The sequence below is a fragment of the Pollachius pollachius genome (genome assembly GCF_949987615.1).
Source record: "Pollachius pollachius genome assembly, chromosome: 16".
NCBI lineage: Eukaryota > Metazoa > Chordata > Actinopteri > Gadiformes > Gadidae > Pollachius > Pollachius pollachius.
The window spans coordinates 15973868-15985406 of record NC_136949.1 but is presented as its reverse complement, the minus strand read 5'-3'; the positions used below and the strand labels follow the sequence as shown (position 1 = coordinate 15985406).

The window sequence follows — 11539 nt, the reverse complement described above, 5'->3', positions numbered from 1 at the left end:
GTGTGTGTGTGTGTGTGTGTGTGTGTGTGTGTGTGTGTGTGTGTGTGTGTGACACACACAGCAGAGAGACAGCAGAGATACAGGAGTCACACACACACACACACACACACACACACACACACACACACACACACACACTAATGTGTCTTTAATCATGAAAGCGAATGGGCAAAATATTTAACATTCCAATCAAAAATAAATAAATCGTGATACTATAACATCCAACCCCTGGGGAAAATATCGAACAGACCTCGTTGGGAATTTTCCAGGTATGACACACCTGTCACCCTGATGGCTGTGACGTCAGTGGGTAAAGGGACACACCCAAAGCCGGAAGTACAATCGTTTGAGAATTTATCTCTGCTGTCTCCTGTCGCTGTCATACTTTCACACACTACGGGTGACATTATCTGACAGAGAGAGAGGGAATTAGGCCTCTTTGGGCTTTTTCTTAAAGAGAGCCGATAGATAAACTGTTGGTATGTGGCTCCGCATTGGACTGGTGTCGGTGGTGCTGATCCAAACCCTGCACGTGATCAACGCACAAGACTGTCCCGCAAAGTTCCTAAACGGCAAGGAAGACTTTGTTGTCGACCTTCAAGCTTCTGTGGAAAGGGGCGCAGAGCTCATCGCTTCTTCGGAGGTTACGAAAGCCGAGGACTGTGTGGAAGCTTGTTGCCTGCTGGCCCAGTGTAATGTAGTGCTGCTGGATGAGAGGAACTCGGGCAGCAGCACCTGCTCTCTCTTCAACTGCCTCTACAGGAAGGGCTATGCCTGCAGGTTCGTTAGAAAGAAAGGCTTCAGTAGTTTTGTTCTCGACTCTGTCTACCAGCAGCACCTGGATGCGCCCGAGGCCGAAGGTGAGCCGGGACTGTTCTGATTGTTAACGCATTATTTGAGAAATTGTACATTCTTGAGGATAATATTAATAATATGGAGTTCATTGTGCATCTATATAAGGAAGTAAATGTATTTGTTTTTGATTGTCATTGTCAACGCATTATTTGAGAAATTGTACATTCTTGAGGATAATATTAATACTTGAGTTCAATGTGCATCTATATTAGAAAGGAAATGTATTTTTATTTCTTCTTACTAATATGTATATTAAGAGTCAACTGTCAACCAAAAAATACATACTTACAGCTATCTGTATCATTGAAAAGTACAGGATAACATATTATTGTATAATTATAATGCATTATTCCTGAAGAACACCTGCCAGATTTGTGTCTGAGGGCTCTTGGTTTTGTTATTCATGGCACTTTAGGCCCCCTTCATTCCTTCTTATACCCTCCTGCTGACTTTTTAGCACCCCTAGTTCTGTCTCTATTGGGCCCCTAGTGCTGTCCCTGTGGGGCCCCTAGTGCTGTCTCTGTTGGGGCCGTAGTGCTGTCTCTACGGGGACCCTGGTGCTGTCTCCCTAGGGCCTGTATTGCTGTCTCTGTGGGGCCCCTATTGCTGTCTCTGTAGGGTCCCCCTATTCCTTATTTTAGTTGCCCCTAGTGCTGTGTCTTTAGTGGTGTCTAGTCCTGTCTCTGTGGGGCTTCTAGTACTGACTCTGTGGGGCCCCTAGTGCTGTCTCTGTGGGGCCCCTAGTGCTATCTCTGTGGGGCCCCTAGTGCTATCTCTGTGGGGCCCCTAGTACTGTCTGTGGGGCCCCTAGTGCTGTAATTTTAGAGCTCCTAGTGCATCTCTGTGGGGCTCCTAGTGCTGTCTATGTTGGGCCCCTAGTGCTGTCTCTTTAGGTCCCCTAGTGCTGTCTCTTTGGGGTCCCTAGTGCTGTCTGTGGGGCTCCTAATACTGTCTCTTAAGGGCCCCTAGTCCTGGCTCTGTGGGGCCCATGTATTGCTTATTTTAGTGCCCCCTCTAGTACTGTTTCTTTTGGGGCCCCGGAGTCCTTATTTTATTGGCCGTTAGTGCCGGCCCCCCTTTCTCACTCCGCTGCTTGTATCTCCAGGGCAGAGTAAGGGCCCCTTGGCAGTGGCGGGCCGCAACGTAGTGGTCCGGCCGGGGGAAGAGGTCACACTGAGGGGCGTGGCGAGCCGGGCCCCGGCTGACGCCACCATCACCAGCTACGGGTGGAGCATCAAGAAGGGGAACCCCTCCGTGCAGATGATGGTAACACACACACAAACACACACACACACACACACACACACACACACACACACACACACACACACACACACACACACACACACACACACACACACACACACACACACACACACAAACACAAACACACACACAGTCTTTAGTGTGTTTTTTACATCTCCATTCCATTTGGAGAGGCTCCATGTAGTGCCTCCAAAATGTGTGTGAGGGGGGAGCTCTAATGGTAGAATGATCCCTTGATTCAGTCCACTGGTGACAAGCTGCTGGTGTCCAACCTGGTCGCCGGGACCTACGTCTTCAAGCTGCATGTCACCGACTCCAAAGGCCAATCAGACGACGCCACGGTCAACATCCAGGTCCTGAACCAGGAAGAGTCTGACAGTGAGTCCACGTGGGATATGTAATTTCATTAATGAAGTGATATTGAGATGATTTTATTTAAAATAGTACTGTTTTTTTTATCAAAGGCTTCATGGAAGTGGAGGCAAGGATACTGAAGTAGAACAGTGGAAGGGTTTGGTTGTGGAACATGGAGGTAGCTTAGTCTTGTGCAGTAGAACGTAGCATTTCTTTTGTATTTGTAGTGAAACATGATCTTGGTCTTGTATTTGGGAGTGAACATGCTGTTGGCTAGATTTAGGGTAGTGAAACAGGCCAGTAGTTTTGGATTTGGTAGTAAAACTGCTGTTGGCTAGGTTTAAGGCAGTGGAACAGGCCAGTAGTTTTGGGTTTGGTAGTGAAACTGCTGTTGGTTAGGTTTAAGGAATTCGTGCAGGCCGGTAGCTCTGTGTTTGGTAGTGAACATTCTGTTAGCCCATAGTTTGGTAGTGGAACTTCATAATACTGGTACTGGTTATAAGTGGTGTGAGCAGGCCCTCAAGGGGGGGTAAGCCCTCTGTCTACCCAGCGAACCAGTCAGACCACATCCCACTACAGCTTTCCAGCAGTTTAAAAGAACACACAAATACAGACATGACCGCAGGTACAGACATGCATGCTGTTTCGTAATGATAGTAGTGCGTTTTATACTATTCACACCATGACAACAGAAACTAATAACTTGATACTATTATTCACTTTTATGCAAAGCGACTGACTAAATTCAGATGAATGTCGTTCATTACCAACTAATGGTTAGACAGTGAATACAGATAAATATCTTTTAGGAGCAGGAAGGGTGTTGTGCATCTTGCCCAAGGATGTCTACAGCTAAGAAGCCCAGAAATCAGACAAACCACTACACCAGTGTTTCTCAATCTCAGGACATGAGTACATTACTGCTCAGCACTTCACTGGGACATTTATGATAAGGGCGGATGTGGATGGGGCTAAAATGATGTGTGGGAAGGTCATGCACAACAACGTAGGAGAAAAATTGGTCACAGGCCTAAATTAGGTACTTAAGTTAGTAAGTTACTACTGCACCATCACACGCAGATGGCTCTAATGATAAAGTGTGCCAACAGTGTACTGCCTGGTGGCAAAGGAGGTGGGACTGTGTCGTGCAAGATTCCCTCGCTGGCACTACAACGCCGCCACGGCCCGCTGTGAGGAGTTCATCTATGGGGGATGCAAAGGAAACAATAACAACTTCCTGTCTGAGCAGGAGTGTGGTAAAGCCTGCGCCAACGTCAAAGGTACCTCGACCCCACTTAAGGTTAAATGACACTTCCTCAGCCTTGAATATCCGCCTTAGGTACACTATTTGCCTTTACGTCACCAGCGTGTTCCACTTAGTTTTTCTTGCTTAGTTTTCAGGTTGTTTCATGACATAACTGTTGAGGTTCACATATATGTTCATTTGTATGACACATCATTTCCACGTAATAAAGATCACCCGATCCCACTGAATTAGTAACTTTTGTTAGTTAATAACCTGAACAACCTATGCAGAACCTTAAATATGAACAGTAGAGACCCACGGCGTATACACGGCAGTAATTCAACTGTTCTATCTTTCACTGTTCACACTCTGACACATCGCAGTCATTTAGGTCATAACATAAATGTTTATAAATAGGTTGTGTTATTCACATGTGATGTTGATGCGATGTTCTGTTTCCATAGCACCCACTGGAAGAGCTGTTACTCTGCCAGGCAAGGGTAAGCTAAACATCAATCATTCAGTGTATTTAAAACAATGGACACCGCAGCCCTTCTGGTATAGCTGATCCTGATTGGCTATATAACTGACACTAAGCAATGTCCTACAAACTATGCAATGACCTCATCAAGAAGTCCGCTAGGACGGTGATATGACTGTTTAGTGTGTTACAAAGGGGAGATTCTGGGGAAGCAGTGTATTGACTGGTGTGTGGCTCCACTTTAGAGGACTGCACCGCCCCTTGTGGGGACGCTGAGTTTGAGTGTGCGAGTACCTGCTGTATCGACCGATCGCAGGAGTGTGACGGCCAGGTGCAGTGCACCGACGGATCGGACGAGTCCAGCTGCGCCCAGCGTGAGAGACGCGCACGCATGCACGCACAGACATGCACAGACCACCACACACGCACGCATGCATATGTGTGCAGACATACACACACAGACGCACTAACACAAGTCTTTATACATCTAATACCTATAGTATTGTATGTGTTAACTTATCGTGCGTGTGTTACCATGTATTTGTGTGTTTTCTCTCCCCAGTCAATGAGACGTTCTCCAGTCTTCTGAAAGTGAATTTTGACGACCACCTGGGTAAGTCTTCTGTTCAGAGTCATTATTTTTGCCTCTCTCTTTGCCTCTTTTAATAACCCCGTCCCTTTCTCCCGCTCAGCATTCTGCACCGAGCCGCCCGAAGTAGGTCCTTGCTATGAGAACCAGTCGGCCTGGTACTACAACCCCATCCAGCAGCAGTGTCACCCCTTCATCTACAGCGGTTGCCACGGCAACGACAACCACTTTGAGTCGAAGGACAAATGCGAGAAAAGCTGCCATGGCGTGACAAGTGAGCAGGAGTAACACAGGGCTTAGTGTAGAATTAGCATACTGCTATTGAGCATTGGCATGTATTTCAAATAGCGCTTACATGGGAAAGTATTGGCATGGTGCTAACGTGGCATTGGTGTGTTGCTAGCATAGGATTAGCATGTGCTAAACTGGCATTCACATGGAAATGAATGGTGCTAACATAGCAGTATGGGCAGACTGTATTTTGGGATGAATATTCTATAAGAATCATTTTAAATGATCTTGATAGAGTGATGATAAATGTGTTCATAAAGTGTTCATTATAACGTCCACAGGGTCGGCCCTCTTCGCCCCGGGAAGGTTTGAGGAGCTGGAGGGGAGTGATTCAGGTACTTTAGTATGATTTCTGGTACTTTAGGTCAGGGGTTCCCAATTTTAACCTTTTAGTGTACCATTAAATTGTCAAGACCTATCACGGACCACCTCATATGCAAACGGTAAGAAATGGATAAATACACATGAAGTGGCTGAGCAAATTGTGCCAATTTATAGACAATTATTTGTGCAAGAAGGCCATGGCCAGTGGGTACAGTGGAAAAGGTTAACACTGTTTGTGCTTCCAGTGTGTTTTATTTAGAAAACAAATAATGAGTTTTTAAATAAGTATTTTTGCCTCAAGGACCCATTGCGTCCATTTGGATAGATTTTGCTGCACCTTGAACGTTTTGGAACCCTTTAAAAACTTGTTGAAACCGACCCCTAAGCCAACAATTTGGTTCAAATACTCTTTAATACTGCCCGACCTTATGGTATAATTTTGTTTTTGATAATGTTAAAAATAGCTGAATAATGCAAAAAATACAATGTAAATGTAAATGTCCGCTTTGTGAACTACAGCAGTAAATGTCCCATTGTTAAACAAATCACAAGTCCACTCTAGAGAATCTCAGAGGCCAAAAAGGTTGTCACAATCAAGGTAAATACCCCTTAGGTCATTTGTAAAGTTAAATTTGATAGCTAACAAAATGGCGTTACAGGTTCAGTTTAAAATGACCACTTTTGAAGGTGCTCACCGGGCTACTTTTTATAAAGGATGTCAAATGAGTAAAAACGCTGACCTCAACCATTCCGAAGGCGATGTTTAGAAACCATGCGTAAGAAGGCCTACAAAAAGGTTAAGTACCTCTTTGGTGACACGGAGTGCGATAACTCGCATCCAAACAAAAAAAACAACAATCCGCTCCTTCATACAATCGATCACAATTCTGCTTCAAAGTGGCCCAGGGACTTCAGTCTTGGCATGCTCGCTCATTAGCCTCGCTAGCATTAGGATGTCGGCATGCTCGCAGGATATTGCGCACATCACATGCATTGGCACTGTTTAATGTTCACTATCAGTTTAATGTTCTTCTCTCAGGCTCCATCGCCATAGCCATTGTGCTGGCGGTGTCCATTTTGGCACTGCTGGCGGTGCTGGCCTTCTTCTTCCTGAAAGGACATTACAAGGGCGCCCACCAGCCGGTCGCCACAGCGCCTCCACTGTCCGGCGACGGTGGCGAAGACGACACTGTGGTGTACCGCAGTACCACCAAACCTGTTTGACCTACATTCACTCACACACGTACTCACAAACTCACACTCACACTATTTCTCACATTTCCAACTTGTATTCAGAAGAGGGCGTCACTGCTATTCAAAAGCTTTTTAGTTTGTGGAAACTGAATCTCAGTGGAGAGCACTGACGCTAGCTTCTCTCAGTCCTTCGGGCTAACAGTATGTAGCACCAGCTAACATGACATCTTACACCTGTTTTGTTCACAACACTTTGTGTTTTTTTTTTGTTTTGTTTTATGATATATTTATAATTAGTGTTTTTAAAGGTTATGGACAGTCTGATGCTTTGAGAAATGGGAATGAGCTTTTATAGGATGAATTTTTAACAATATTATTGTAAATATGTTTGAAATAATCTAATATTCGTTGTTAATGCCATTTTGTGTTGTTTTGTCATCAATTCATCCATAGATCGTTTTGTGTTAAAGGTCCCATGGCATGAAAATGTCACTTTATGAGGTATTCTAACATTAATGAGTACCCCTAGCCTGCCTATAGTGTGGCGAAGTAGAGCCCATGGGACCAACCATCGTAAAACATGAATGGGTTTCAATGGAGAGAAAGTAATTATTTTCTGGTCCCAGTCTTTATATGCCCCGGATTACACATATGTTGTTTGGCGATTTAAATGATAATTTTTCATGTCAAGAGTTTGACCATTTATTGGGCAATTGTTCAGTTAAAGGCTGTAGAGAAAACGCAATGAGAAAGACTACATGTCTCGTATGAGACATGTAGTCTTTCACGCTCCCTGCGGCTGGCGTGGACAAGACCAACAATCCCCCCATCGGCATAACTGAAACACTCAACATGGCCCGATTTATAATGATATTCACCTCTTTCGATGCTTCTATCCCGTGAAGTGGAGCAGAGAGATGGGCATGTCTGTACCGGAGTTCAAAGTGTGGGTGGTGACGTATATCATTCGCGTCGAAAGAAGCGACAAGCTGTAGTTCACAAAGCGGCCTCACACAAAACCTAACATTATCAAACTTCGACATGATATTTTTTAGTTTTTTTTTTGCATGAAAAATGCACATCACAAACAACATATGTGTAATCCAGGGCATATAAAGACTGGGACCAGAAAATAATGACTTTCTCTCCATGGAAACCTATTCATATTTTTCGATCTCATAGGTCCCATGGGCTCCACCGGAAGGGGCGTGACTTCGCCACTCTATGGTCCCCAAATGGCTAGAAATGGCGTTAGGTGTAAAACGAGCACTAGGTATCCTGCCCCGCCTTGAAAAATCAAAGCCTCATATGTTGTCATAAGGGGCAAGGTTACCTCCCCTTTCTCAGCTTTGCCCGCCAAGAGAATTTGGCCCACCAATGAGACAATAGGCTACGACAGTGCGAGCGCCACATATGTGTGCGTGAAAACACACACTGTAAACCATAGGGGTATTCCATCAACCAAGCTAAGGGCAAAGCCAGGCTTATTTCGCAAAGCCTCGCTACTTTTAGCTAGAGTTCAGTAGAGTTGCATTAACATGTCTTAAGGGAATCTCCTCTAAGTAACCATGGCAATTTATCCGACCAAACTAACCTGGTCGGTACCAGGCTAACTGTCTTACTTGAGCGGTGTTTCAGATAAGTCCATCTGTCGGAAACAAGTGTACCAGAAGGTTCCGCCAATCCTAGTCCTCACAATTTTGTCATAAATGTACATATATGAAGTACAAACAGCGTATATTTTCACTAAGGGTCTAAGATTAAATTATGCAAATAAAATGATTAAATGAATTTCTCTCTATTGTTATCGTGGATATTTTCTCAACAATTTTTTATCTAATTCTATGTATTCGGTCGATTTTGTGAACTAGCAGTTGGGTGAGTGGTCTAGCATTTGCCCTGTGATTCGGGTGAAGGGAGTTCGCGTCCTTAGTACGTCCTTCAATTTTTGGCGTTGGCTCATTTTTGTTATTTCCTTTTATATCAGAGAAATTAGGCCTAAGCATTTGACTTTTTATCTAATAAATATGTCTTACAATATCCCCAGAACCAAAATATAACTTGCAAAAACCCATGGTAAAGTTAATGTAAATATTAATGTTACTGATAGTGTTACGTGTTTTAAGCACATAAGCTGCCCCCACATAGCCACAAGGAAGCAGGATCGAACACACAAGCTGCATTACCTCCACATAGCCACAAGGAAGCAGGATCAAACATATAAGCTGTAATTACAATACATAGCCACAAGGGGAGCAGAACCAACATATAAGATGCAATTACTACTCCAGCCACAGATGGCAGCACCTTTAGACAGGTGAGGAAGCCGGAGCCAATGTCATATAGGCCACGCCTACTTCACATAGGCCACGCCTAATTGATACAAACGGGGAGCGGGAGTCAGATGAGGTCAGAGACATATGGCAGCCCCGTTGAGAGTGGAAGGTAGCTCTGCGGTATTTCTCTCCACGCGTGTTAAATACAATTCCCTCCTTTTGCTTCATAGTTACCATACCGAAATACTTTAACAAATAAAGTGAGTTAAAAGCGACACGGATTGAACTACTTTCTTCAAGAACACGAAAATTGTGAAATGAAGACACTGCTGCATGGGAAATTGTCAGCCACATGAATTCCATTCAGGTGAGTTTCTCGGAAGGCAGCCGAGACCACCTCTGTTGAGATAAATAATATGGTTAGTCAATTTAGAATATTCAAAGAAATGGAAAATAAAAGGCGTGAAAAGTTGTTTAGATTTCTCCAGTAATCCTTCCTAAATATCTAATTAGGTGGGGATTGAACCCCGGACGACCTTGAGACTATCTTCCTGAATTCTATGGACAATATTGGATATAAATATGTTACACTTAATACTACTTATTCATTCAGAAAATCGGTGATTTTATTGCCAGGCGGCCTCCCTGTTTTTATTAATGGTTATGGTGTTCCCTTTTTGATTTATTATATGCTTATGCTCCTCATAGACCTCCACAAGCAGCTTCTGTCCGCCTCTGGAAAAGATCCCGCTCGGTCCTTTTCGAACATTTGATCCATGATTCAACATTCACGGTTCTGGCCTGGTTACATATCTCGTGAACGCGCGTAATCCACGATAATGTAAGCCTGGCTTGAACTAGCCTGAGCAAGGCGCGGCTGAACTACGTTGATGGCAGGGTTTTAGCCTCAAGTGGAAATTGGCGTTAGTTCTGTAACCTTGTAGTTTGCATTATTTGCATTGTTTTAATTTTTATTTGCATTGTACTTTTGGGATTGATTATTTTATTTTTTGGTACATATGTGTTGTGATGACAGGATATTGGTTCCAGCCCATCTTTTGTTTTGGGGGGACAGTTGAGTGGGGTGAGCAATTGGAGAGATTCCCCGAGCACTTGAGATACTGTGTTGCCGTGTTGGGCTTAATTAAAGAAGGGAATAACGCTGTAGAAGCCATAATTACGTTTTCAGCATTTTGTCTTGACATTATTAGTTAAGTTATAATTCTTCGTAATTAAGTTTATGAGAAATGATTTCAGTTAATATAAGCATGAATCAATGTACTTAATACTATATTTTGTTATTCACCTAAGACTCACCTGCATGTGTTACCGTAATCCCCTAGCCACTCCCTCTCAACGTGCCTCTGTGTAGAGCTTAATTGGCCCATTGACGGTGACTGTATCAGGTTAGATGGCGGAGAAGGAACAGTTTTCCGACCGCATACGCATACCCATACGCATTAGCATACTCAAATACTTTCATATTGTTTAGTAAACCGTATTTGTAATCCTTCATTTTGAACTGCTGGAAAGTCAACTGGACTGTTAGAATAAACTCTCAACAAGAATTCTGCTCTCCGTGCGTGCTTCTTCAGAATGTGTGTCGGGAGAACTCTCCGCTTAATTGGCCAAGGCATTCAACTAGCATGAGGGCGAAAAGTGACAGAGGGTGTTGCACCCTGTACGTTTATTTCATTTTTGTTACATGACGAACGAGTGTCTGCTCTGGACAGTTTGATAAATGGACAGAAGATTATTATTTTTTCGCCCTGCTGTTTGAGTTGGATAGTACTTTTCAACATGTCGCTCCAGTCATTAGAGGACGTCATTGAGGAGATTGAGGACAACGAGGTGCTCGCTAATAATGCCAACGCACACAGCACGACCCAGTGAGACAAAACAAAGACTGTTTCACTACCGCATGGAATTGCCACCATGTTTCCACGGAGAGGGTAAGGACAAAGAAAGTTTTTCTCTGTGGAAAGTGAGATTGGAGCTGGCAATTAAGGCATGTGCGGACAGACGTCAGCTTGATATTGTTACAATACTTCCAACTCGCCTTATTGGAGATGCACTAGCATATTGGCTGTCCTTATCACCAAATGTGCAGCAAGACTATGAAGGATGGCTTAATGATGTTTTTGGGAGAAAGGAATTTTTGTTGCACTTCCAGACATTTGTAAATGCACAACAGCGTTTGCCCAGGGAACTGTTAGAGGTTTTTGCTGCAGAAATCACAAGACTGGTTCTGGAGGCATTCCCCAACTATGAGGATGCAGCTATTGCCATGGAACGCTTCAGAAGATTTGTTGCTGGTTTAGACCCCACTCTTGGAGCGAAATTTCATGAGCATGGAGCAACTACACTGGAGGTGGCCTTAGCCGTTGCATGTAAATGGGAACGTGTACAGGAAGCTTTGAAACTCTTTTCTCCACCGGCTTCATCATATGCAACCACACAGCGTGCCACTCCCACACCACAAGGTGAGCCACTTCTAGCTATGGTTTCCACCGCGCATGAAAGCCCTCGTCCAGATCCATCTGCTGGTGTAATGGATGCTGTCTCGCAGCTCTCAAAAGATGTTCAAGCCCTCGGGCTTCAAATTACTCAACTGAGACAAGACTATAGCCATTCTGCTAGTCATCGTACTCCTCATGCTGAAG

At 44.1% G+C, this 11539-nt stretch overlaps 1 protein-coding gene across 1 annotated transcript; it reads left to right on the top strand.

The window, feature by feature from the left end:
• Positions 1 to 343: 343 nt before the first annotated feature.
• LOC307088105 (kunitz-type protease inhibitor 1-like) lies at positions 344 to 8391 on the top strand. The gene is made up of 10 exons (XM_079753901.1): positions 344 to 860; positions 1961 to 2121; positions 2364 to 2499; positions 3585 to 3755; positions 4186 to 4221; positions 4448 to 4576; positions 4765 to 4815; positions 4895 to 5065; positions 5364 to 5417; positions 6446 to 8391. The coding sequence occupies exons 1-10, from the start codon at positions 482 to 484 to the stop codon at positions 6628 to 6630; spliced, it is 1473 nt and encodes a 490-aa protein (XP_079610027.1). The 5' UTR covers positions 344 to 481; the 3' UTR covers positions 6631 to 8391.
• The last annotated feature ends 3148 nt before the right edge of the window (positions 8392 to 11539 follow it).